Source organism: Callospermophilus lateralis, chromosome 19 (assembly GCF_048772815.1).
Source record: "Callospermophilus lateralis isolate mCalLat2 chromosome 19, mCalLat2.hap1, whole genome shotgun sequence".
NCBI lineage: Eukaryota > Metazoa > Chordata > Mammalia > Rodentia > Sciuridae > Callospermophilus > Callospermophilus lateralis.
In genome coordinates this window covers 28807350-28830116 of record NC_135323.1, presented here as the reverse complement: position 1 = coordinate 28830116, position 22767 = coordinate 28807350, and the positions used below count along the sequence as shown (strand labels likewise).

Sequence of the window (22767 nt, the reverse complement as noted above, 5' to 3'; positions counted from 1 at the left end):
GCCCCACATCAGTACTCCTGAGTGTGGAACAGTGACGAAACCCTGAAGCCAAGCAGCCCATAGCGGGTGGGGCCTCAGGTGCCTCCTTGCGGCACCAGAGCAGCAGATCTCTGGTTGCTCCTCCCCAGCTCGTCCGAGGCCCGTGGAGGGGCAGTGTCGACAACGGGCTGGACCTCAGCAGCCCCTCCCTGTTCCCCAGGCCCTGTAGGGGAGGCACAGGAACAGGATGAGCCTAGGCAGAAAGCATAGAGAACTCCGGCAGGTCATCAAGAGCCAGCCCCAGATGGCACAACGGAGAGTGAGGGGGAAGGGTCTTGAGGGCTCTTTGGAGAGGTCAAGATTGGAGCAGGGTGAACTCCTGCCATCCAGGTCGACTGGCAGCTTCTGTGTGGTTTTGAGATACAGCCAAGAGGCAGCAGTAAAGAACACTGCTTTTGAAATGGGTGTTTTTGTAGCTCAAATATGGTCCCCTATCAGGAATTTCATATGGTCTAGTTGACTGTAAAGGAGAGCCTGCCAGGGCAGGGCTGGAAGGTGTCCTTCACTCCCCACCCCAGTGCTGCGGCGCCTGCTCCAAGCCGTCTGATCGTCTTAGAGTTCATTATGCATCCCCGAGACACCGTCTCTCACGTCTCCCTGTTTAAATGAGAGTCTAGCGAGTGTTATATGTAGCGCAGGCTTGTTGGGTACATCTGGCATTCTTGTCTTTGCATGGTGGGTTTTTGACGGGGTGAAAAACAAAAAACAAAATTTTGGTTCTCTCAAAATTTCCCAATCCCAAGAAATTGTCGGAAAAGCTTGTATGAAAACTTCATACCCCATGGCTTTTGTTAGGCCAATCTATTTAGTTTTATTTGGTTTTATTTCTGAATAGGTAATATATTCACATGGTCCAAAATCATAATTGTGCATACATGTGTGTGCATACGCACACGTGCACGTGCTGAGAAACCTTGTCCCTGTCTTTCCCTGCCCCATTCTCCCCCCACCTCACGGTGCTAACAGGTGCCCCAGCTTAGTGGGTGAATCTCCAGGTTGGGCGTCCACGGCAGGTCATCTCCGGGGTCAGGAGGCATTGAGTTCACACTGGCTGCAGAACCTTTCAAGGATAGAAGTTGCTCAGGAAAGTGGCCTTCTGGAGTGGGTCCAGGTGGAGTAGCAACAGGACAAGGACCTGCTGTGCCAGCCTGGAATCACACTGAGCATCAGCGTGTCTTCATTTTATGTTAAGGAGCTCGCCCAGGTCCCAGAGACCCACCCAAGGCCGAGTCCCTGGATCAGGGGCTCAGAACCCCTCTCCATAGTTCTCAGTAGAGTGAAAGCCACATGTTCCCTAGCACTGTTGTCACTAGGAACCCCTCGGGTCTCTTCCTGCCTCTGTTCTGGGGGAAGAGGTTTTAGGGGTTTGTCCTTAGAAGCATTTTCCAAGTGTGCCCACTCTGCCCAACTTGGGAGCACAGCTCCCTTGCAGGTGTCTCTGGGGCTGAGGGCACAGGAGCCATGGCCACACAATACCCACTGGAGTCCCGTGTACCTCCTGCTAGTTCTTAGGAGGGCAGGTGGCATTGCACCTTCTGCAGATGCAGTGTCATCACAGGCGCTCGCCCGATGGTGCTGGGCAGTATTCAGACTGTCCTTGGAGCGGAAGTCCCATCCCTCCTCCATCCCTCCTCCCACATGTGCCCCAGGGAGAACAAGCCACTGCCCCCTGAGGTCGGGCCAGGGTTCTGATCTGTGTGCCTGGCCCTGACCCCTGGTGGGGGAAAGAGGCCCTGGGTAGAGATCCTCAGCAGGGTCAAGGCCACAGTGCTTCTTGTCAGTCTGTCACTGGTCACTGCAAGTTACCCCCAGGCCAGCGCTTGCTCTTGACATGCCCATTTTTGCCGGCTTCTTGTTCCCTGAGTTGGAGATGGCAGAGGGACCGGCCCAGGCAGCTCCCTAGCCTGCTGTGCTCAGGGCTCGTGCCCTGCCCTGGGAAGGGTGGTGGCTGCCCGCCATTCTCCCCACCAGGCTTCCCCTTGGGGTCGTGGGGACCTGGAGCTCCGCAGCTGGGCAGTGTTCCATGCCTTGCTGGAGTTGGCTTTCCAAATGCGCGTGTCCTGTGTCCCTTCCTGTGTTGGAGCCATGATGGTGCCAGCATCCTCCAAGGCTAGCTAGAGTAGGTGCCCTTTGCCCCCTAACCTTCCTCAGCCCTCTGCCCCACTTCGAGGCCTGTGAGGAAGCCGTGGTCCCCGCCTGCCCCTTTCTCCTCGCCCTCACGCCTCCTGGATTGTTCTAGACCATCTTGCATCCATGGCCCCTGTGCGAGGCTGCATTTGTCCGATAGCCCAGCACAGCGGAATCTCTGCCCTCCTGGACGCTGCTCCAGTCCCTGAATGTGTCCCGTCTCCTTCCACGTTGTTCTGCCCAGGGGTACCGGCCTGCCCCAGGTCTTCCTCAGGACCTGCTTGGACGCTATGTCTCCACCAATCTCTTTCTGGTTTCCCCCCAAGCAGAGGTGGTCACTGCTCCTCTGGACCTTTCTGCCCCTTTCCTGGACTATGTTACAGCTTCTTCTTTTATTTAGTGATGCCTAGGAGCTTGGGGGAATCGGTGTGCCAGGGCAGGCATGGGCTGGGGTGGTCGGACCCGAGGTCTCTGGGCTGCCACCATGGCTTCCTGCAGCCCTGGTGAGCACTGCTGGAGCTTGGTGTGGCCCGTGCCCTCTCCTGGAGCTGCTGTGTGTCAGGCCTCTCTGTTGGGTAAGGCTTTTAAAAGAGAAATGCTCATTTTGGGGAGTAGGCGTTGTGTTCACGTGCTCAGAATGACCAGGTGCAGAAGCGGGGAGGGGAAGGACCCCACCCCACGTGCCACCCTCCAGCCCTGCCCTAGGGCGGACTGCAAGACCACGGAGCCTCCTTTGTACCTGCATCTGCCTGTTTGCCGTGGGCAGCTTGGGCGGCTTGGTCGTGGTGATGGACATGTTTAGGGAGGTGGTTTTTACAGTTTTAATTGAGCACAACTGACCCCCCACTGCCTTCCCACCTCTCAGCATCTCTTTAACCCTCCTGCTGGCCTCCACTGCTGTGGGGTGCTTTGCTGTGTCCCCTGTGTCTTCCTGGGGACTGGGATGAGGCTCCTGGTTCCTCTGAGCCCTTGCTCAGTTGCATAGAGCCCAGCAAGCCCTGGCCATGGTGAGGAAGGGGATCGTGGGGACTGAGCAAAGATGGGCACCCTTCATAGAAACCTGGAGAGCTTTCTTGCTAGAAGGATTGTCTGTCTTCTCTACCCTCTTCCTCTGGGTTTTGTCCCCCTGGCCTGGCCTTTCTGCCTTGTCACTGCTATGCCCCGGGCCCCTGTAGGCAGTGTTGTCTGATTCACTGGAGCCCCTTGGAGCTCCCACCCTGCTCGAGGATGCTGGTGGCAGGATGAGTTCAGGGCTGAGGCCAGGTGTGAGACTCTGGTGGTAATGAAAATTAGCCTGGACACAGCATTCACCACGCCACAACTTGGGAAGGCAGGTCATCTGGCCACAGCCACAGGCAGCCATGGGGTGGAGCCTGGGTCTACATTCGGGGTTTTCTGGCACCTATTATATGAAGGGCTTCACAGGTTTTGATGACCAGGGGTCATGGTGGGCACGTACTCCACCATTGAGCCACACCCCCAGCCCCAGAACTCTGAGTGGGAGCTGGGAGAGGTCTTGGGAAGAGGCTGGAGGCTCTCACCCCTTTCTAGCCAGAGCTCCTTCTGTTCATCCAAAAGGCTGTTAATGGGCACAAAACAAAGATGCCCTGAAGCCTGCCCATCAGACACCCTGGGACTTTCCTTGTGTGCATGAGCCGTCTTAGTTTTCACTAATAGAGTCATTTGCAGTTTCTCTCTGTTCTATGCTGGTGGATGAGTTTGACAGTCCCCAAAAGAACAGCTGTTGAGCTAACTCTGGATTCAAGGTAGAGGACACCTTGCTTGTGTGGCTGGTGTGTGGCCCCCGGGGGCTGGGAGGAGGCCCCTCTGCCGGCCTGGGAAGGTCCCCCATGGGAGGCTGTCCTGGCCTGGGGCCTGAGGAAGAGGCTCAGCAGAAGGAGGGGAGAGACGACAGGACCTGTGGGACTTATGTACCTTGAAGGTGAGCAATTCCAGACTGACCAGTAACATCATGAAAAATGTGTTTAAAACATTTTCTGAAATTTCTTTTAAATAGCTTAGTTACAGGTAGTTTTCTTTGGTCTTGTTCTAACGTGATTTGGCTGAGAGACTGGAGTCCTGCAGAGATTTAGGATGTAGGAGCTGTATGTCCTTGGAGGGAAAGCTTCTGATAGTTGTCTCAGCAAGGCACATAGAACTGTGGCCAGCACGGCTCCTGGGCGGGGCCCACACACCTGCACAGAACCAGGGCCTCTGTGCATGTGGCCCTTGGCTTCCAGATGAGCTTGGGCCCATCTGTTCCCCAGGGGATGGTGCTGAGCCTGGGCCTTGGCCTCTGAAGCTCTTCTGGGGATGAGCAGGGCCACCAGCTCTGGTTGGCGGGGACACCTTGAGGGGTGAAGAGAGCCACTCTAGAGAGTCCGCCTTGGGCTTGACACCCGCAACTCCTGACCAGTGGCCTGGTCACACAGCTGCTTGGGGCCACATGGTTCCAAAAGCCACAGTCTCGCCCTGGATCTTGTCACCATCCTACCTCAGCCGTCCAGTGACTGCTCTGAACTGCAAAACACCTGCATCAGGTGCCCATCCTGGCCACACGTGGTCCCTTTGGAAATGCTTGGTTCCTAGTTCATGGGCTGCTGGCAACCCTGCCAGCTTGTCATTACTGGGGACTAAGGTCCTGGGCCCCAGGGCCCTCCTGCCCTGTCCTGTAAGAGTGCTTTCTGTAACTGTCTCCCCTACCCCTGACTGGCCCCGGGGCAGCACATGGAATGAGGAATAGCTGTTGTGATAAAAGATGTGCCCGCCTCAGGGTTTTTGGTTTGTTTGTTTTTGCAATGCCAGGGGTTGAGCCCAGAGTCTCCTCCAGCTGGGAACACGCTCACCACCAAATTGCACCCCCAGCCCACACCTCCCATTTTGAATCACCAAAATCAAGAGATCATCCCTCCCAGGCTGCCACTCTCTGTGGCTGTGTACCATGAGACTGTGCCCAAGCCATTATGTGTATTTCTGTCAGTGTGTGTGAGTGTGTGTGTTCACACTGATAGTTTTTTTTTTTTTTTTTTTAAGGACAGAATCTTGAGCCCCTATTGCCTAGACTGGTTTCTAGCTATGGGGCTCACACGATCCCCCACCTCAGCCTCCTGAGCGCCTGGGGCGACAGGGTTTAAAAGTTAATGTATTTTGTCCTTCTTCCCTGTTAGATAATATGCCACATGGCAAAGCAGTCAGAAGGCACACACTGCAGGGCAGGTGACTGGTCGTCCCTCCTGAGAGCCGGGAGTGCAAGTTTCCTTCTGCGTTTCTCTGGACTCCTCCCTTGGAGCCTGTCCTGGTGGACGCATCGGCACTCCTGACCTTTTAAGTAGTGCTGACATTTGGACACTTTGCTCTTTTGACTTAAGTATGTCCTGTTGACCGTCCCTTCCTACACAGCACGTATTTTTCAGACCATTGTCCTGCAGTCTGAGTGGCCAGGCCAGATTTGCTGATGGGGGGCGTTGTGGCTGTCCCGGTGTTGCGGCTCTGTGTGACTTGAGGCCGTTCCAATGTGGGCACTCTGCTCCCGTTTACCGTGACTGTGACTCCTGGGCTAAGGGGTCTGTTTTGGGCCCCCACCCACCTCCCTCAACACACGAGGCTCCCTTGTTAAGTGTTGTCGTGTTGGGCACTTGGAGTCTAGGCAGGCTTGGTGGGCAGGGGGACATGTCCAGTTTGTGTTTAATAGGTGCCTCCTCCCTCTGCATTGTGCCCACAGCCTGGGAACCAGCACCTTGGCTTCCTTCAGAAGGACTCGGTGGTCCGCCCCCCGCCCCCTGCCAGGGGCCTTGGTCAGATTGTGAGCCTTAAATCCCGCCAGCTCCCTCCAGGCGGTTGAGGCTCCCTCCTGTCCTTTGCTGATCTGTTTCTGTGGTGGCAGGTCGCAGTGTGCTGTTGAATTTGGAGACCCCTTTTGTCGGCCTGCACGTGTCTGCAGGCATGGGGAGGGCGCGTGGGGGCCCCTGCAGAGGCCCCACTGCCGCAGCAGGTGGCCTCCAGTGCATTGGCTCTGCGATGCCGGGGTCAAGGTGGGTCTGCCCGCTGTCACCTGTTCAACTCAGGCTTCCCGACCAGCCAGCCTGCCCAGGGAGGAACCCCGAGCCAGAGGCCACACGGGGAGCCCAGGGACAGAGGGGCCTGCAGACCCCTGACTATGGGGACTCCTCAGTCATTTACCCACACTCCCCACTAGGAAGGAAGGCTGGGACCCCACAAGTCCCCCTGTGCCCCCCAAGTCCGGCACCTCAGTGTCTTGAAGAAGCCAGCAGATGCCCTGACTGGGTGGCTGACCAGGGTGGACTTCCTGGTGGCGCAGGCGCCGGGGCTCTGTGTCGTTCTCTTGGTCCTCTGTGTGTGTGCCTGGAACAAACATCAACCCTTCGTTTTTGTCATATTTCAATATTGGCTTTCATCCCCTCTTCGAAGCCTCCTTTTATAACTTCTTCTTCTGCTGCTTAAATATAGACGTCTGCGTCCTCCTCCTCGCCAGATTGTTTATATTTCCGAGCGCCTCCTGCGTATCTGTGGCTCCTCTTCTCGTCCCAGCCCGCTCTCCCACATGCGTGGCGGTTGCTCTTTTTCCCTGCCTTCCCTCGACTGGGATGCGTTTCAAATGTGGTCTATCAAAATGCTCAGTGTTTCCCTCTTTTCTGCAATAGCTTTGACATCTGTTCTCGAACGCTAGCCCACGATATTCTCTTGGACTTGTTTGCCCAAGTTTTGCTTTAATGCCAGAAATGCTAAAGGGGGAGTGTGACATGGCGGCACCTCCCCTCCCAGCCCCTGTGCCCCCCCCCCACCACTGTCCACGATTCCTGAGCTGACAGCCTGCTGGGTGGTTGTCCCGCTCTCTGTCATCTTGTCTGGTTGTGGGCCACCCCATAGTGGTACCAGGAGGGCTTTGGGGCCCACTGGGTTATTCTCACCAAAAAGGAAACTCACGGAAACCTGAGGAGGTGGGCGGAGAGAAACCCTTAACTGTGGCATCCTGTGGGGTCAGTGGTGGGTTCTTGTGGCCTTTCTGAGCCTTCAGCAAGATCCTGGCTCTGCTAGACTGCAGGGCGTGCCGGTCCTTGCCTCGAGAGGCCACTTGGAGCAACCATCTGAATCCAACGTAGAATGAGCTGCCATTGCAGCTTCAGTAACTGAACCAACTCATGAGACGGTGGGCCTTTGACTGGTGACAGCCACGTGGCTTGTGCTCCTGCCACGTGCCTGGAGCCCCACTTCTGGGCCCATGTGCCGCAGCCTGCTTTATATCACTCCTGGCAGCTCCCCCCAGAATCCCTGAGGCCAGGGCACAAGTTCCTGACACCAGCGTCAGGTTGTGGAGTAGAGCAGAGCCCAGCACCCTCCATTCGGGCAGGTCTTTTTCTGGAGACCCCCTGCAGTGGTCCCCAAGTCTGTCCAGGGCAAGTAAGATTGCTTGAGAGTCACTGCCCCTCTCAGGGGCCTTGCTTCTGGGAAGTTTACAAGATTTTGGAAATAATTATATTAGAATTTGCCTTTTAAAGGTCCCTCTTGAAAACTAATAACAGGTTAAGGGTCCTGAGTGTGGTGCCTGACCCAGAGTTAAGCTCCCTGTATATATTTGTTGAATGAAAGCAAATCAGATGTGACTGTAAGATCCCAGGCCCGCACCGCGGAAGGACAGCAAGACAGAAGCCCTGGTGGGAAGCGCTGTGCTCATCAGGGGACTGGGACTCAGGAGAGTGGCCCGAGAAGCCTGCTCAGAGCATCCTGAGCTGCTTTGAAGGGAGGCATTGCCGACTTTGGTTGTGGTGGAGACGCTGTTTCTGTGCGTGCTGTTCTAGGCATGGCCACTGGGCAGTGTGCGTGGGGAACAGCGTGGCGAGCGTGGCAGGCTGAGCAAGCTTGGGTTTCTCCAGCCAGGGTCTGTGGGGCAGGGGGATGGTGCTTACTGCCCCAGTCCCTCCTCTGCCCACGAGTGGGTGTCTCAGAGCTCCAGGGGTCTCTGTTGAGTGTCCTGGTCAGGTGGACATGTGAACCCTTCTGGTAGAAAGTATGATCACAATCCTTGTTTTCCTTCTTGTGTCCCTCCACAGAGAGAACTCGATGCCACCGCGACAGTGTTGGCGAACCGTCAGGATGAAAGCGAACAGTCCAGGAAGCGGCTCATCGAGCAGAGCCGCGAGTTCAAGAAGAACACTCCAGAGGTGAGGGGTTCCCTGGAGACCTCCCGGAGGGGCTGTGGCTCTCGCACACTCCTGGGACACGCGTCTTGGGCGTTTTGTGGTTCATCAGACAATGTGTGGCCAGCCGCCTGCCTCTTTTGCATTGTCCATAGCCCCAGCAGAACGTCATGCGTGCCCTGCGTGGGCTCTGGGGACGCGGCAGTGGGTAGCTTGTCCAGGAACATCATGGCACTGGCTGACTCTAGGTGCAGGTGTGGAGCAAGCTGGGTGGGCACCATGCAAGTGCAGGTGCAGACGTGTGGCCTGTTCTGGCCTGTGCCCCACGGTGGGTAGAGGCCACCAGAGTCCTTAAGAACATGTGGGGCGGCCGTGGGTCTGCAGCGGAGAGTCTGAGGCTGCGTGTGTGAGGCCCATCGCCCGATGTTTCTTTTAGAGCTGGCATTTCACCTGCTACGGCCTTTGAAATGCCTTGCTGAAGTGTGCTGTAAAGGGCTCTGGGAATTGCTCTTCACACGCTCCTGTCTCTTTTGAGTTTCACTGGGAGGACAGTGCCCAGAGTGGCGGGCAGTGCACTCTTCGTCTGTCTCTCAGGTCCCTTTGTGCCCGATTCAGGCTTAGTAAGAAATACAAAGAAGCCAGAGTCCTCCAGACAGATGGACAGCCGGGTGGCCCTTGGGGCACCTGCAGGGTAGCCCGCCTGGCTCTCTGGGGCGAGTAGGCTGCAACTGCCACAGACCTCAGCAGTCTCCCTGTGGCTCTTGGCTTTCCAGGGAGGACAGAGGAACAGGCCTGGAAGAAAAGCCACTTTGGGGGAGGGCACCTTTCTAATCTACCACTCCTGGGAAGTGACATGGGAGCAGAGGCTTTACAAGGGGACCCATTTTAAATGTCTCAGCAGAACTCGTTCTCCAGGGCTGTCCTCACGGGGCATTCTGGAAATTGAATAATTAACCTCTATTTTAGAATCAATATTTTGGGTGGAAGCGTGGTGGCACAGGAGGAGCAGCGGGGCTCAGCGACCTGCTGAAGTCTCAGGTCTGCCACCTGCTGCCCACCCCCCGCCAAGCTGCGCTCAGTGTGGCTGTCCCGTGGAGACACCTAGCCCTCTGGCCCTCCCTCCTCTAGCCAGGCCTCCTGCAGTGACAGGGGCCGCCAGGGTCACAGAGGCACAGAGGGGTCGTGGGCTCAGATGGCACGCTGGGGTCTGACGGCACATGCAGAACCTCAGGGTGTGCCAGCCCGGGTCCCAGAAGGGACATTGCATTATCATTCTGTTTGGGGTCTGGGTCCCAGGGACCCATGGCTTCTTCTCAGCACTGGGCACTGCCTCTGCTGTGCTACCAGACAAGCAGGTCACCGTTCACTGTGGAGTCAACATGCCTGGACACCGAACATGTGAAATGTAGGGTGCTTAGAACTTCACGTGGCGGTGGCTAAAATATTTGGTTTGTCATCAGGGAAAGCAGCCCCTGTCTGGAGGACACCACCATGGTGCTCAAGGTCCCAACTCCTGGCCAGTGGGGCCTACTGGTGCAGGCCACAGTGCTGAGTCTCCATGTGCATGCCCCCTCCCTCTGTTCTGTGAGAGTGGAGCATTTCCACCCATGTCCCCTGAAGTTCTGAGCATCTGACATCAGGGGCTGCCCAAGCTCTCACCAGGGAGTGGGTGTCGGCCTAGGAGGCCCTTCAGGGTGACTGGAGAGGCTCGGGGCCAGGAGGAGAAGGCTGGATAGGGTGGTGCTGCAGGAACAGCAGGGCGCTGGGATGGCTGGAGCCTGAGAGCTTTGGTTTAGAGTGGATTGTTTTAAGTTTCACCACTTGGTGTTCTCACTTGCATCTTTTTAATCCAAATATCGCAGTTAACTTGAAGGACACTGCAGTTACTCTAGATAAAGTTTTACACATTTTCTTTGAATCAAAAAGAATAAAAAATGTGTTTAAATTTTCTGAATGAACATCCATCCCTGGCTGGACTGATGATCACTCTTGGAGCACAGCAGCAGGATTTCCGTGGCATGTGGCTGTTTATGTTCGTTGTCGCGGGCGACTTGCTGGCTGCATGGCTTTGGGAAATCACTTCACCTCTCCAGCTTTCATTGTTTTCATACCAAACCAGCGGGCTCTCCCGCCAGGCCGACTCGCGGGGCTGCGGTGTGGTGTGTGTGGAGGGCTCTGTGCAGGCCTGGTTCCTGGCCTGCAGAGTGTTCGTGGTTGGCATTGAAACGCCCACTGCGTGATGCATTAGGCACAAAGATTTCTGGCCCATGGGGCCAGCTCGGGGAACGTCATAGAAAGACCCCAAACGAAGCTGGGTAGTCAGCTCACGGTCTTCCCAGCGCCGCTCTGTAGGACAGTCGGTCACTTCACAGGTACTTATGGAACACCTTCCACGAGCCCTGGGCTCAGCCTGGGGGAAGACACTGTCCCTGTCTTGAGTTCCTTGTCTTTCTCACCAGGCAGCAGGGCGGGCATGGGCGAGCTCAGTGCTGGGTGGCTCGGCCGCATCTTCTGATGAGATCAGCCCCGGAACACTTCTGTTTGGGGGCTTTCTGTTCGTTTGTTTTGTAGCTCCTAGACTTGAACCTGGGGCCTTGAGCCTGCCAGGCAAGTGCCCCACTCTGAGCCATGCCCCAGCCGTGAGCCCTGGTCTTGACCGTTAACATCGATGAGCGTGCAGCACCTGAGCCCCTGCTTGAGAAGGCGGTCCCCTAGGTGCCTGCTGCCTGTGTCCACTGCCAGGCCAGGAGGAACATCTGGGTCTCCACCACCCTCCTCCGCCTTGCACCCAGAGAGTAGATGCTAAGGGGGGAAGGAGCCCAGGCCCCAGAGCTCAGGGAATGATGAGGGGCACCAAGGCCTGACTCTGGCAGAAACAGCTATGCCCTGGCTGGGGCTGGGTGCTGTGGCACAGGAGATGGGTGCAGGGCAGAGACAACCGTGGTGTGACGGGGCTCTGTAGGCTGGCCGCGGTGCAGGCGCCTCTGCTGCGGGAAGCAGCTTTGTTCCTGCCCAGGGCAGGCGGCTGGGGGGATGGAAGTGGGTGGGTGTGGGCCTCGCTGCCCGGCGTCTCCTCAGCCTCTCTGTGGTCGTGTCAGAGGTGTGGCGGGCCCTGGGTTTCCCAGGTGTGGTTCCAGGGAATAGATGAGGCTGTGGCACCAGAAAAACCTGCTGCTTCTCTTCAGGGGTCGCGAGGGGTGGCTCTAGAGTCCCATTCTTCTACCTAGGAATCGCCTCTTCCTGCTTTTCCATTCTGTTACTTTGTTGTTTGCTGCTTGTGGTTTCATGGTCCTGGGGATTGAAGCCAGGGGCGCTCCACCACCAAGCCACATCCCAGCCCTTTTTATTTTGAGACAGGGTCTTGACAAGTAGTTGAGACTGGCCTTGGATTTGTGATCCTCCTGCCTCAGCCTCTCCAGTAGCGAGGCTCACCACATCCAGCTCCTTCAGTTCACTTCTGCATTTGCTCCCACAGCTGCTTTGTGCCCAGTTGGGCCTGTCCACATAGCCGGCTGTGGAGCCCATGCTCTTGGTGGCTTCCTGATGAGACAAGCATCTCAGCACACAGATGCATTGGAGGCTCTTGGGGCAGAGTCTCAGGGGCTTTGGGGAACACACTATCTGACTGGCACGACAGTGGAGACCTGCCACAAGGAGTAATGTGGCGGAGAGGGACTAGTCCAGTGAGGACCAAGTTGCCCAGGGTGGTGTCCTTCCAGGAACGCAGCGACTAACAGCCTCCTGCCACCTAGGACTGTGACGTGTGACTGCAGGAAGGTGGTCTCAGTGTCTGATTGCTTCTGGGGAGACCCAGGTGTGCTCTTTGCTCTGTGGAGTTGTTTTGCTTTTCTTGTCATGGTGCTGGGTGGACCTGGGCCTTGCGGGAGGCACATGCTCATCGCTGGGCCACGGCCCAGCCTCCCCCTGCTCCTTGGCTTTTCGGGGAGGCCAGCCTCTGTGGGAGGGAGCGGGAGGAGAGCCGACTCCTGGTGCCGCGGTGTTCCTCACCTGTGTCCTGGACACCGGTGTCAGGTCAGCGTCCACTCTGCCCTGCCCATTTCTGGGTGTCTGGCTTGCTCCGCTCCCATCTCGCCCCGCATCGTGGCCACGCGGCCTCCGGGCTGCTCCTCGCATGCCGTTCCCGTTCCCTTGCCTCCACGTTGCCTGCTGGCTGGCGCATGGACCCTCAGGACACCTGGTTCATCATGCTGGTTGCTTTGTGTCTGTGCCATCTACATCTGTCCTGTCAGGAGCGTGTGACATCATGCTCCTGTCGCCAGCAGCAGAGCTCGGCTCTGGTCCTGATCATTGGGGACCCAGGTCCCTGGTTGTCAGACCCAGGCCAGCCCATCTTCTTCCCTTGTTGTCTGGCCCAGGGCAGTGGCCTGGCCGGGCTCCTGTCCCCGACTCTGGTGCTGGTGTGACGGGGCGTCCCTGCACTCATGTGTTGGCTTGTTTCCTGACACCCAAGTCCTGGCTGGCCCTTCGCCTCAGGCCCACAACCCTCTGTTTCCTCCCTGCTTGGGCTATGTCTGCAGGTGGACTCGGGTGAAGCCTTGCACCTCTGTGAAGTGGGCTTGGGGCCTGGGCCTCTGCTCTTTATGGACCAGGAGGAAGTGCTCCTGAAGTCAGGTGGAAAGCAAGGGCCACAGTGTCCCCCTGTGCCAGCTTTGTACAAAGGTGAGGGGGACGAGGACTGGGAGATGCTGTGGACTTGGGCTGCGTTGTGGTCCCTGTGCTGGCACAGTGTGGAGGAAGGTGTGGGAGTGCAGGACAGCAACACGTAGCCGTGGCCTTCTGTAGGCACCGCAGGAGTGACTTTCTGGAAGGGGCGCCCTGCAATACAAAGCCACTCCAGTGGACAGTCGTGCAGCTGCTGGCAGCTGGCTAGAGCCCGGGCGTCCTGGCCTGCAGGAGTCCTGGGCGAGGCGGGCACTGGGACAAGGGTGATGGCTGAGGAGTCTGTCGAGGCCCCCTGTGGCCCCAGTGCTCTTGGGTGGTGGCTCCCCGCTGCGTGCGTGTGCGTGTGTACGCGGTCCGCCGGGCTCCCAGCGCTTTTCTTGTCTTTAGCAAGCTGCCAGACCATGCAGCCCGTGTGACTGGAGTTTGCCATTCATGTTTTGGTCCTTGTTAGAGTCCCGAACTGCTTCCCACCATCTGGTGACCAGCCAGCGTCATTTTCCTGTATCTCCTGGGGCACGTTGAGTTGCTGACTTGAAGACCCTGCCCTGCACCGCTGCCGTGGCTTTTAGGTGGGAGGGAGTCCAGTCACGTCCCGACAGACTCGGGTCTCAGAAGGGCAGTGGGCAATGAGGGGGCCCCAGGCTGGATGGCCAGGGACGTGGGGTGGTCACACACTGGAACTTAGGGCCTGGCTGTAGCCCCTGCGCTGGGTTCACAGCCCCAGCCTGATTGCCATCCCCTCCCACCTTTGGCGGCCTGGGCAGTGGGCCGGAGCTGTGGCCTGTACTTTCAGCTCCACGGTCACCTAGTGGCTGGAGCACCAGGGTCCTGGCATATTATTGGCACTCATGTTGCCATCTTTTCTTTCCAAAATAGAATTAAAAAAAAAACATTATATACGTCACTTTGCAAGATTCATTTCTCAAGCCGGCAGAAGATAAATAAAAATTTTATCTGGTTTTACTTAATTTCTTTGTGCAGAATTTAAAAAAGAACTCAAGAAGTGTCTTTTATTGACATTTCCTCAAAAAGCTAGTTCCTCCGTGGCCCAGCAAGTCCACTGCCAGTCGTGTTCCCCACAGAACTGAAAACACTTACAGAAGTGTGCACACGGGTGTCCATAGCAGCGTGAACAGAGTGGCCAAAAAGTAGAAGCCATCCTGCTGTCCATGAGCAGGTGAGCCAGCGAGCGGAATGGGCTTCGTCCGCATGAAGGGAACTGCCACGTGCCACACTGTGGGTGAACCTTGAAAATACTGTGTTAAGTGCTGGATGGTCGTGTCCGTGGAGACAGGAAGACATCAGTGGCCGCCAGGGCGTGCAGGGAGGATCCCGAAGCTGCCTGGTAGTGGGTGTGTGGTTTCTTATGTGGGTGATAAAGATGTGCTGTGTAATAGTTGCACAAATTGTGAGCGTGCTCCAGAGCACTGAGTCGTGCACTCTGAGAGGGAGAATTTAATGGCGTCTAAGTTGTACTTTAGTAAAGCTGTTTTTAAAAATTCCTCTCTCGGGGTGTGAGAGCCCTGGAACAGCTTTTTAGTTGATTTTCTCTCTTCTCCTTTGTGATAGCTCCACATGTGAAAGCGCCTCGTGAGTTTTTATTTTTGTGGTGCCAACTTAGTTGACAGGAGGCCACTCCAGTATTGGGCAAAATCATGAAGCCCAAATAATTGACCCGGGTGTTTAATCATTCCAGAATCACCCACCGTTATGTTATAATAAGACTTTAACCAGGAAAGGTTTAAAAATTAAAAGTGAACTTTTAACTGTTACCAATTAAACTCATTAAGCCAGTTTGTCAGCCTCAGTGGTGATGTCCTCGGTTCCTCTGAGTCCCTGGGGGAGAAGCTGTCCTGAGCATGGTGCAATAAGGTATGAACTAGGCCCTGAGGGTGGCCCGGTCAGGGGGCACTGGCAGCTGCATTATTCCCCCACACTCCAGAAAGACCCTGCGCCAGGTTTAGGAGGGGTTGTAGAGGCCGAGGCAGGGGGTTGGCTGGCTTGTGCACCTCCAGCCTCAGTCGGGTCCTGTGCTGCTCCCTAGCACTGTGACCTCAGCAGCACTGGGCAGAAGCTCAGCCTCAGGTCTTCACCTACAGGGAGAGTTCTGTCTGCATCAGGGTCCTGTAAGATCAGGGTCCTGAGCGAGGTCACTGACAGTTCTGAGACTGGGACCTCCTGTGAGCAGAAAGCATTGACACAAGTCCAGTGTCCTCACCTGAGACCAGAACAGTTTCAGATTTTGGAGTTTTTATTTTTAAATTTAATTTGGGAATGTTTCTCTAAACTTCACCAATTGAGCATCTTTAATCGAAAATGCTCTAAAATCTGAAAGTTTTTTAGCATTTCGGGAGTATTTGGGGCATTTGGGATTTTAGATTTTCAGATTAAGGATGCTTGACCTCAGTAGCCCAGGTGGTAGAAGGGTGAATTGAATTCATGTGCATGGAATATGTAGTAAGTGCTTAATAAATGCTTTTCTTCCTTCTTCTCTCCCTTTCTTCTGAAAGTAGTGTGAAGCCCTTCCTGATGGCAGGGGCAAGGTGAGGTGCTGCGACACAGTGGGGGCGGAGAGGTTCCACCCCTTAGAGCTCTTACCCTAGTGGGGCAGATGGCGGTGGCTACGGAAACCTGTGTCCCGCCTGCTGACTGCAGGTGGCTGAGAGCTGAAACAGGACAGAGGGCAGTGGGTGGTCGTCAGGGGGGCAGCGAAGGGACTTCAGGCTCCACAAAGGTATTGGGCACCTAAGAATGGAACCCACTCCTCCATATTCTTCCTGCCCTCCAACATCCACATGCGTGCTGGGGGTGCAGACACGTGCACTCGCTCATGCACGCACATACCCATGCACGCTCATACATGAACACAAACATACACACACATGTACAAAGCCTTCCGTGGAGATTTTAAAACCATCATTAATGAATCTGGGCCTCTTGTTTAACAGTGGGGGCCCCAGAATTTCTGAAGGCCCAGTCACCTTGGTTGGCTCTTGGCATGTCATTATTTGGAGACATTGCATTCCGTCTCTCTTCAATCTGAGCCCAGTGACGCCCTTGAAAGTGGACCTTGGAAAGCTCAAGTCCTGGATGCTGAGTGAGGGGGAGCCTCTCAGGTAACCAATAAGCAGGTGACCCTGGCCTCTGCTGTGTATCACCAGCAACAGTCAGATCTGCATATAGGTCTTGACCTGGGCTGTGGGGTACTGGAGACCCACGGGTGCTCTCCTCCCGTGAGCCCTATGTGCCGGCTCTGCAGCCTCCATCCAGCTGCCCTCAGGGCCGGCTTGGCCTGTCCTTCCTGAGCCATGGGCCGCTTTCTGCGTGCATCCTGTGGTTTTTCAAGGGATATTTTGAGCAGCACAGATGACCCGAGAGTTTAATAGCCCTAGAGGAGAGGCCTGTACACAGATCCACGTGGGGTGGATTTTGGTGGAGACGTTGCTGGGCCACACCACCTCTGAGTCTCTGTTTCCTCATCCAGAAAATGGGAGTGACGATGCTCCACGGCAGAGTTTCCAGGGGAGCTTGGCGGTCCGCGCAGCTGGGTGGGTGCTGGCTGGCTGTACTCGCTCCCAAGCCAGCTCCTGTGAAAGGAGAGTCCTGCTCACAGTGGGCTTCAAGGCCAGACCCGAGTGCTGATGTCAAGGAGTGACAGACCTCCCGAAGTGTGGGCAGGCCCACATGGTGCAGCGCATAAGCCCTCCATCTCCGCACAGTTGAGGTTGGCATGTCCCTCAGGTGCATTAGCAGTTCGCAGGGTGAAGGTATCCCTGCCGGATTCTCTCCTTGGAACATGATCTTTGAGAGACCTGGTGTGTGCAGAGGTGCTCACGTTCATGGAATCTCCACTCGGGCTTCAGCTCTGCTCCAAGGCGTTTCCAGCCTGCAGATCAGAGTGGAAAAGCAGTAGGTGTTCCATACCCTTTGTGAAGACTCAGGAGACTTTTGGCCTGTTTGCTTCTGATGTCTGTCCCCGTCCCCCAAGTCAACACACAAGGTCACTCCCCCACTCAAGCCCTCCTGCCCCTTCCTCCTCAGATGGGTGCCATCCTGAGAGCCACGTCTCACTTTGCAGGCTTCGCGTGCTCACAGCGGGGTCCGCTCATTCCTAGTAGTGGATACACAGGAGGTCACTCTTCACGAGATGGTGTCACATGAATGGTACCTTCTGTATACACACATACCCACTTAGACTTCACCTTTTACCCAGGGTTATCGTCCAGGGACGAGTCACAGGGGCCTGTGCCTTGGGTTACTGGTGCGGCCGGTGGCACTGTGTCCACTGTGCCCAAACCCCTGTGCTATTGGGACGGCTGTTGGGATCTAGGTTGTTGTGCACCTCTCCATACTTATTGGAGTGGCGTTAGGATCTCCCAGCTGACGCTGGTCACAGGGTGTGCACATCCCCAGGGGTCACCTGAATCCGTCCCCTGCCCCACCCTATCTGCTCCTGCTGCTGGGTGGCTGACTTCCTCATCTCTCTGCAGGGGCGCACCTTTCCGCACAGCTGGCCTCTGTGCAGTGTCCCTCCACACCTCCCCTGCTCTGTCCCTCCCTGCTCTCCTGGTGGACACTTGTTGGCTTCTCACTGACTGGCAGGGAGCCCACCTTGCCAGATCTGAACACTGTAAGGTTCTGCCTTGCAGACGGCTCCTCCCAGGCCGGGCTTGTCTTGTCTTCATGCTCATGGTGCCAGTTGTCATTTGGAATGCAGATGATGCCACCCGCTGTGCTGATGTCCCAGGACAGCCTCCTCTGCTCCCTTTCACTGGTGTGGCACTTTGGTTTTGTTTTCCACGCGGGGCTGGCGCTGGGCTGCACTCTGGATGGCGTTGGGTGCCTGGTGTCATCCTTTCCACTGAGTCTCCGGTCCTTCCCAGAGCCCTCTTCCACCCCGCCCAGCATTCCTCAGGGAATCACCCCAGCTCCCCTCTGTGCTCTGGCAGCCACAACACTCTGCTTCCGGCTGCCCAGGCCTGTGGCAGTTGCGCACTGCTCTGCTGATATCCCCTGCTGTCCCCACGTCAGTGGTAGTCTTTGATGGGAAGTCCCCTGCTCCTTGCTCTTCTGTGTTAGCTAGACCCTGTGTGGCTCCTTATCTCCCGTGAGACTTTCAGAATTGTTTATTGAGTTCCGTTTTAGAAATTCTTACTTGGTTTTTTGGTGGTAGTGGGGTACCTGGGATTGAACCCAGGGGCACTTATTCACTGAGCCACATCCCCTGTCCCCCCACCTTTTATTTTGGGACAGAGCCTCACTAAGTTGCCCATGTTGGCCTTGAACTTGTGATCCTCCTGCATCAGGTTCTCAAGCTGCTGGGATTGCATGCGTGCGCCACCTCGCCCAGCTGAAAAGTCTTATTTCTTAAGAGGAATTTTGAAATGGATTTTTATTGGCATTTCATTGAATTTGTAGATTTAGCCTTGATGAAGTGTTCAGGGTTTTGATGGAGTTATTTTAGATATTGTTCTTTGGCGAATTTGGCTCCACGTGGGACCCGAGGGAGCCATGAAAACCACGTGGGCCTTGCTCACTCCAGTTCATCCTGTGGGTACAAAGTAGTCAAAATTGAAGGATTGATCATTTTAGTCTGGAGCCAGGCATAAAAATAAACCCCACTCTGTTATCATAGGTGGCTGTGATTAAGACCGGCAGAAAGGTCGGCTCCGGGCTCCCTGCATTGACAGTTTCCTTCAGAAGATTAAGCGCTACTTCGCCTCTGGCCGGGGCCATCAGTAGCGTCAGGCCATTACTGTCTGTTGGCTATTTGGTTTGTCTGAAATATGGGGCTGGTCTCAGCCTGTTTCCCCGGGGTCAGGTGTGTTCACATAATCAAAAGTGCCAGGAACCCCCCTCACCCCTCCGTTTGCGCTTGCGCATGTGTGACGAGCTGGGTCCCCCGGGATGCTCAGTGCCACCCAGAGGCTGCTCTCGCACCTGTGGTCCTGAAGCTTGTGCTTGATGGGTGGGCTCCCAGCCTGTTTGGAGCCCCAGCCTCCACTGCTCCCCCAGCCTCCGCTGCTCCCGCCCTGGGAGACAACAGCTGGGAGGGAGGAGAAGCTGAGGTCCCTTTCCTGGGGGGTGCTGCGTCCAGTCCCCACGGCCTACTCAGAGAATGGCCTTGGCTTCTGGCTCCTTGAATTTAAAACCAAGAACAAGGATGTATTTATTTAGTTTACACATAAAAAAAAAAAAAATGAAAAGTTTTTCACCTGTATTTTAAATGGTTGCCACAATGCAGGAAAAATGTTGCTTCTAACAGGAAGTGAGGTCAGTGGGTGTGCACACCAGCCATGCACAGGGCCAGCGGCGGGCAGGAGCAGCGTGGGACGTGGGTCAGGGCCCACCGCAGTGAGATAAGGGAACGTGGTGTTTAGATTTTAATTTTTATTGAAATAAGATTTTGAGACACACTTTGCTTGACCGGGGTGCATGGTACTTGAAACCAGATAAATGCCGGCTGCGTACCGTACCCATTGTCTTGATTGCCAGTGTGGGCAGTGGGCATCGGCAGTGGGCGTGGAGGCCCTTCCTCCGAGGAGCCGAGGAGCGGATCCATGGAACCAGAGCTCAGCCATCTTCACTCTGGGATTCTTTTTGCATTAGCACATCTGCAGCGCCGAGGAATATATGGAAAATTGAAATAGTGCTTCTCTCCCGCCGTGTCTCCAGTGTGTCAATAAATCACCTTTTTTTCCTTTTAAAATGTCTGGCCTTGTAATTTATGTGCACATAGCCCATTACTAAATTCATAGTAGGTGTTTTAGTTGGCAGGCATTATTCCAGGGATTCTGAGGAGCTTTAAAAAATACAGAGCCTTTGTTAGTATTTATGCTTACGTGGACATTTTAGTTTAGTTTTTTTTTTTTAATAATGTATTGGATTTTTAAAAAGGAATTTGGGGCTAGCTGTTCACTTTTTTTAGGCAAACAATATTAAGTCTGTAGTCTCATGTTATGAGTTGTTATGGATTTCTTTTTCTTTTTTTCTTTCTTTTTTTTTTTTTTTTTTTAATGTGGTGCTGAGGATCAAATCCAGTACCTCGGGCGTGCTAGGCAAGCGCTCTGCCACTGAGCCCAGCCCCAGCTGTGTCCTGGATTTCTTAATGTACTTTATGGTTTGTCCTTCCTTTAAAGCATCGAAACTAGCAGAAGAAAATAATTCTGATGTTAAAAGGTTGTACTAATTTCTGTACTATCATCAGTAGGTTTCACATTGCATAGAAAAATAAGAATTTGTTTTAGCAACTTTCAAATTTCTGACCTGCCACCGACTGTTGTACCTACAAAGTAAAGCTGAAGATGTTCATTCATTCTCTCTGCTCTTCGGTTCTTGAACCGAAATAGAAATGCTGAGGGTCCTTCACATATTTGTGGCTTCCCTCTGAGACTTTCTAATTTTTAACCAGACATTTGAAAATAACCACCATGTCTTCCAACCCTAAGTTAGAAAAACTTTATAGAGCATTATTACTTTGAAATGACTTTTAAAAAGTCACTTCTGTCTTCTACTGTAGCAGTTTGAAAAAGTGACTTCAGGGTGGCTGAAGGCCAGGAGGCCATGTACTGCTGACAGAGGAAGCTTGCTTTATTTGGCCCTTCCCCTCTCCTCCGCCCCACCCTAACAGCTGGCTAGTAAGGCTCTCAATGTCAAGTCTATCTCAGCCCTCATGGCCTGTGGCCAGAGGAGCTGCTCTGGCTGGAGCAGCCACCCCCGGCTGGCAGGGAGGCTGTGGCCTCCAGGCTTGTGTCAGAGGGTGTCCAGCTGCTCGGGTCCAGCTGTGCGAGGCAACTTTGAAAACCCTCTCAGACTCCCCCCAGGTTAAGCATTGAAAGTTACAGCCGGTTTCTTTAATTCTTATTTTAAAGGTAGCTTATTTGACTTTTTATTTCAATCCAGTGCCAGGGATGTAACCCAGGGCCTTGCACATGTCAGAGTTTTGATGAGTGCCTTATTTTCTTGACTATTGCCTGATCAGAGGTGTTTGATCAGAGCCCTGCTAACCATCACGCTTAACACCAAAACTGTTAGGATTTGAAACGAGCCTCTTCTGTTTCACGTTTCTAGAGGCTTCTCGGGTGCGAGGACTTCACGAACCTGAGCTCCCAGCCTGAGCCCTCTGTGTGTGAGGGTTTGTGCAGCCTGCAGAGGACGAGGAGCACTCTGTGACGCTCTGTGAAGTTCCCTTCGCCTGCCCTGTGGACCTTGTCCCTCTCTTCCTCGTTCAGCCCACTGGCCCCAGGGTAATGAAACTTAGGTTGTCCCAGAAAGGGTGCCGTGCCAGAGGCGGGGGTGGGGGTGGGGGGTGTTTATCGTCCAAGGCCGCCGTCCAGCCCTCCTCTGAGCTCCTTTCCAAAGCAAACCCTCGGGTTCGCTTCAAGTCATTCTGGCCAAAGTACAGCGGGTGAGCGGTGTTCTCCAGAAGCAGAGGCGCGAACAGCACCTCCCTGTGAGGAGCAGGGGGAGCCCGGGGTTTGGGGGTGTCACTGTTGACCGAGTGCAGCCACAGAAGATACCTGAACAGAGCTGCGGATGGCTGGAGCCTGCGGTGCTCCGTCAGCCTTCCACCACCCTGAGCAGTACGTTGGCACATCTGCTGGTGCCAGCCTGCCTCTGGGCCCTCCCAGCCCGCCAGGGACTGGTGTGGTGATTGGCTTTCATTATCAAGTAGTCAGTGAAAAAAATCAGGAGGGCAGTGCCCAGTGGAGGCATGCAGGAACCCAGGGCCGCCACCAGGTGTGCACCCTTCCCAGGGACGATGGCAGTGACCCCGAGGCTGATGGCCCCGGCCTTGCTGAGGCTCAGCGAGTGTCGGTGCCTGTTGTGGTGGCATGGCTGTTCTGTACCTGGAACCATCGCTGCTCATGCGCAGTACAGGGAAATAGGAGGCACTGGGACAGCAGGGACACTCTTGAATGAGAAAGCCAGGGCCGTGGTGGGAAGGCTGGCTCAGCAATGGAACTGGGGGTAGGGCGAGTGACCTTGGAAGAGCCATAGCCAGAGAAGCACCCCTTGGTGGGGGCAGGTTCCCCTGGCTGCTGGGGAAGCCCTGAGTTTGTTCCTAGATGGGGTGAAAGGCAGAATCTACAGAGAAGCAGGGGAGGAATTCTGGGACAAGATCAAAGTTCCAGAGTTTGGGAAGAAATGGGATTGAGTTCTGGCTGGCCACCAGAGTGAGCAGATACCAGGACGTGGGCTTCCAGGGGTGCTCTGAGTTTTCTTGGAGGAGCAGGAGGAAAAGCCATGTTTCCTGGTGAGCGGGCGGGGACCCCGTGTGGGGTAACTAGGCAGAGGAGAGCCCCTCAAGGCTGGCCTGCCTGTGGAAGGCCCGTTCCCTTGAGGTTGTACAGGCTGGGGCCTCCTCCCTCTGGGGTTTGTCTGCTTTGCCCCTGGAGGGCTTCCTGTCATTCCACCTGCTTACCCCGGCCTGGACCCGCTACTCAGAGGCTGCGAAGTCCAGATTCATGGTCCTCAGAGTTGCACTGGTTAGGAAGGTACTTTCAGGCCAGGTGTGGGGATGCACACCTGCAATCCCAGGACTTGGGAGGCTGAGGCAGGAGGATCGCAAGCTCTGGCCCAGCCTTGGAATCTTAGCAAGACCTTGTCTCAAATTTAAAAAAAAAACAAAAAGAATGATTGAGCACCCTGAGCTAAGTCCCCAGTAACACAACATGAAGGAAGAGAAAGAGGAACCTTGACTTCTTGTCTGTGGCGCCACCCCGGCACCAGTCCCCTGGCCTCATGAATTATAAAGTCCCTG

At 55.1% G+C, this 22767-nt stretch overlaps 1 protein-coding gene across 11 annotated transcripts in view; it reads left to right on the top strand.

Moving 5' to 3' along the window:
* Positions 1-22767, top strand: part of Cux1 (cut like homeobox 1) — a 315533-nt gene that overhangs the window by 59916 nt on the left and 232850 nt on the right. For all 11 annotated transcript variants that reach the window (XM_077106064.1, XM_077106063.1, XM_077106062.1 and 8 more), the window contains exon 2: positions 8235-8345. In XM_077106064.1, the coding sequence (XP_076962179.1) occupies positions 8235-8345 (111 nt within the window). The remainder of the gene's footprint in view (positions 1-8234; positions 8346-22767) is intronic.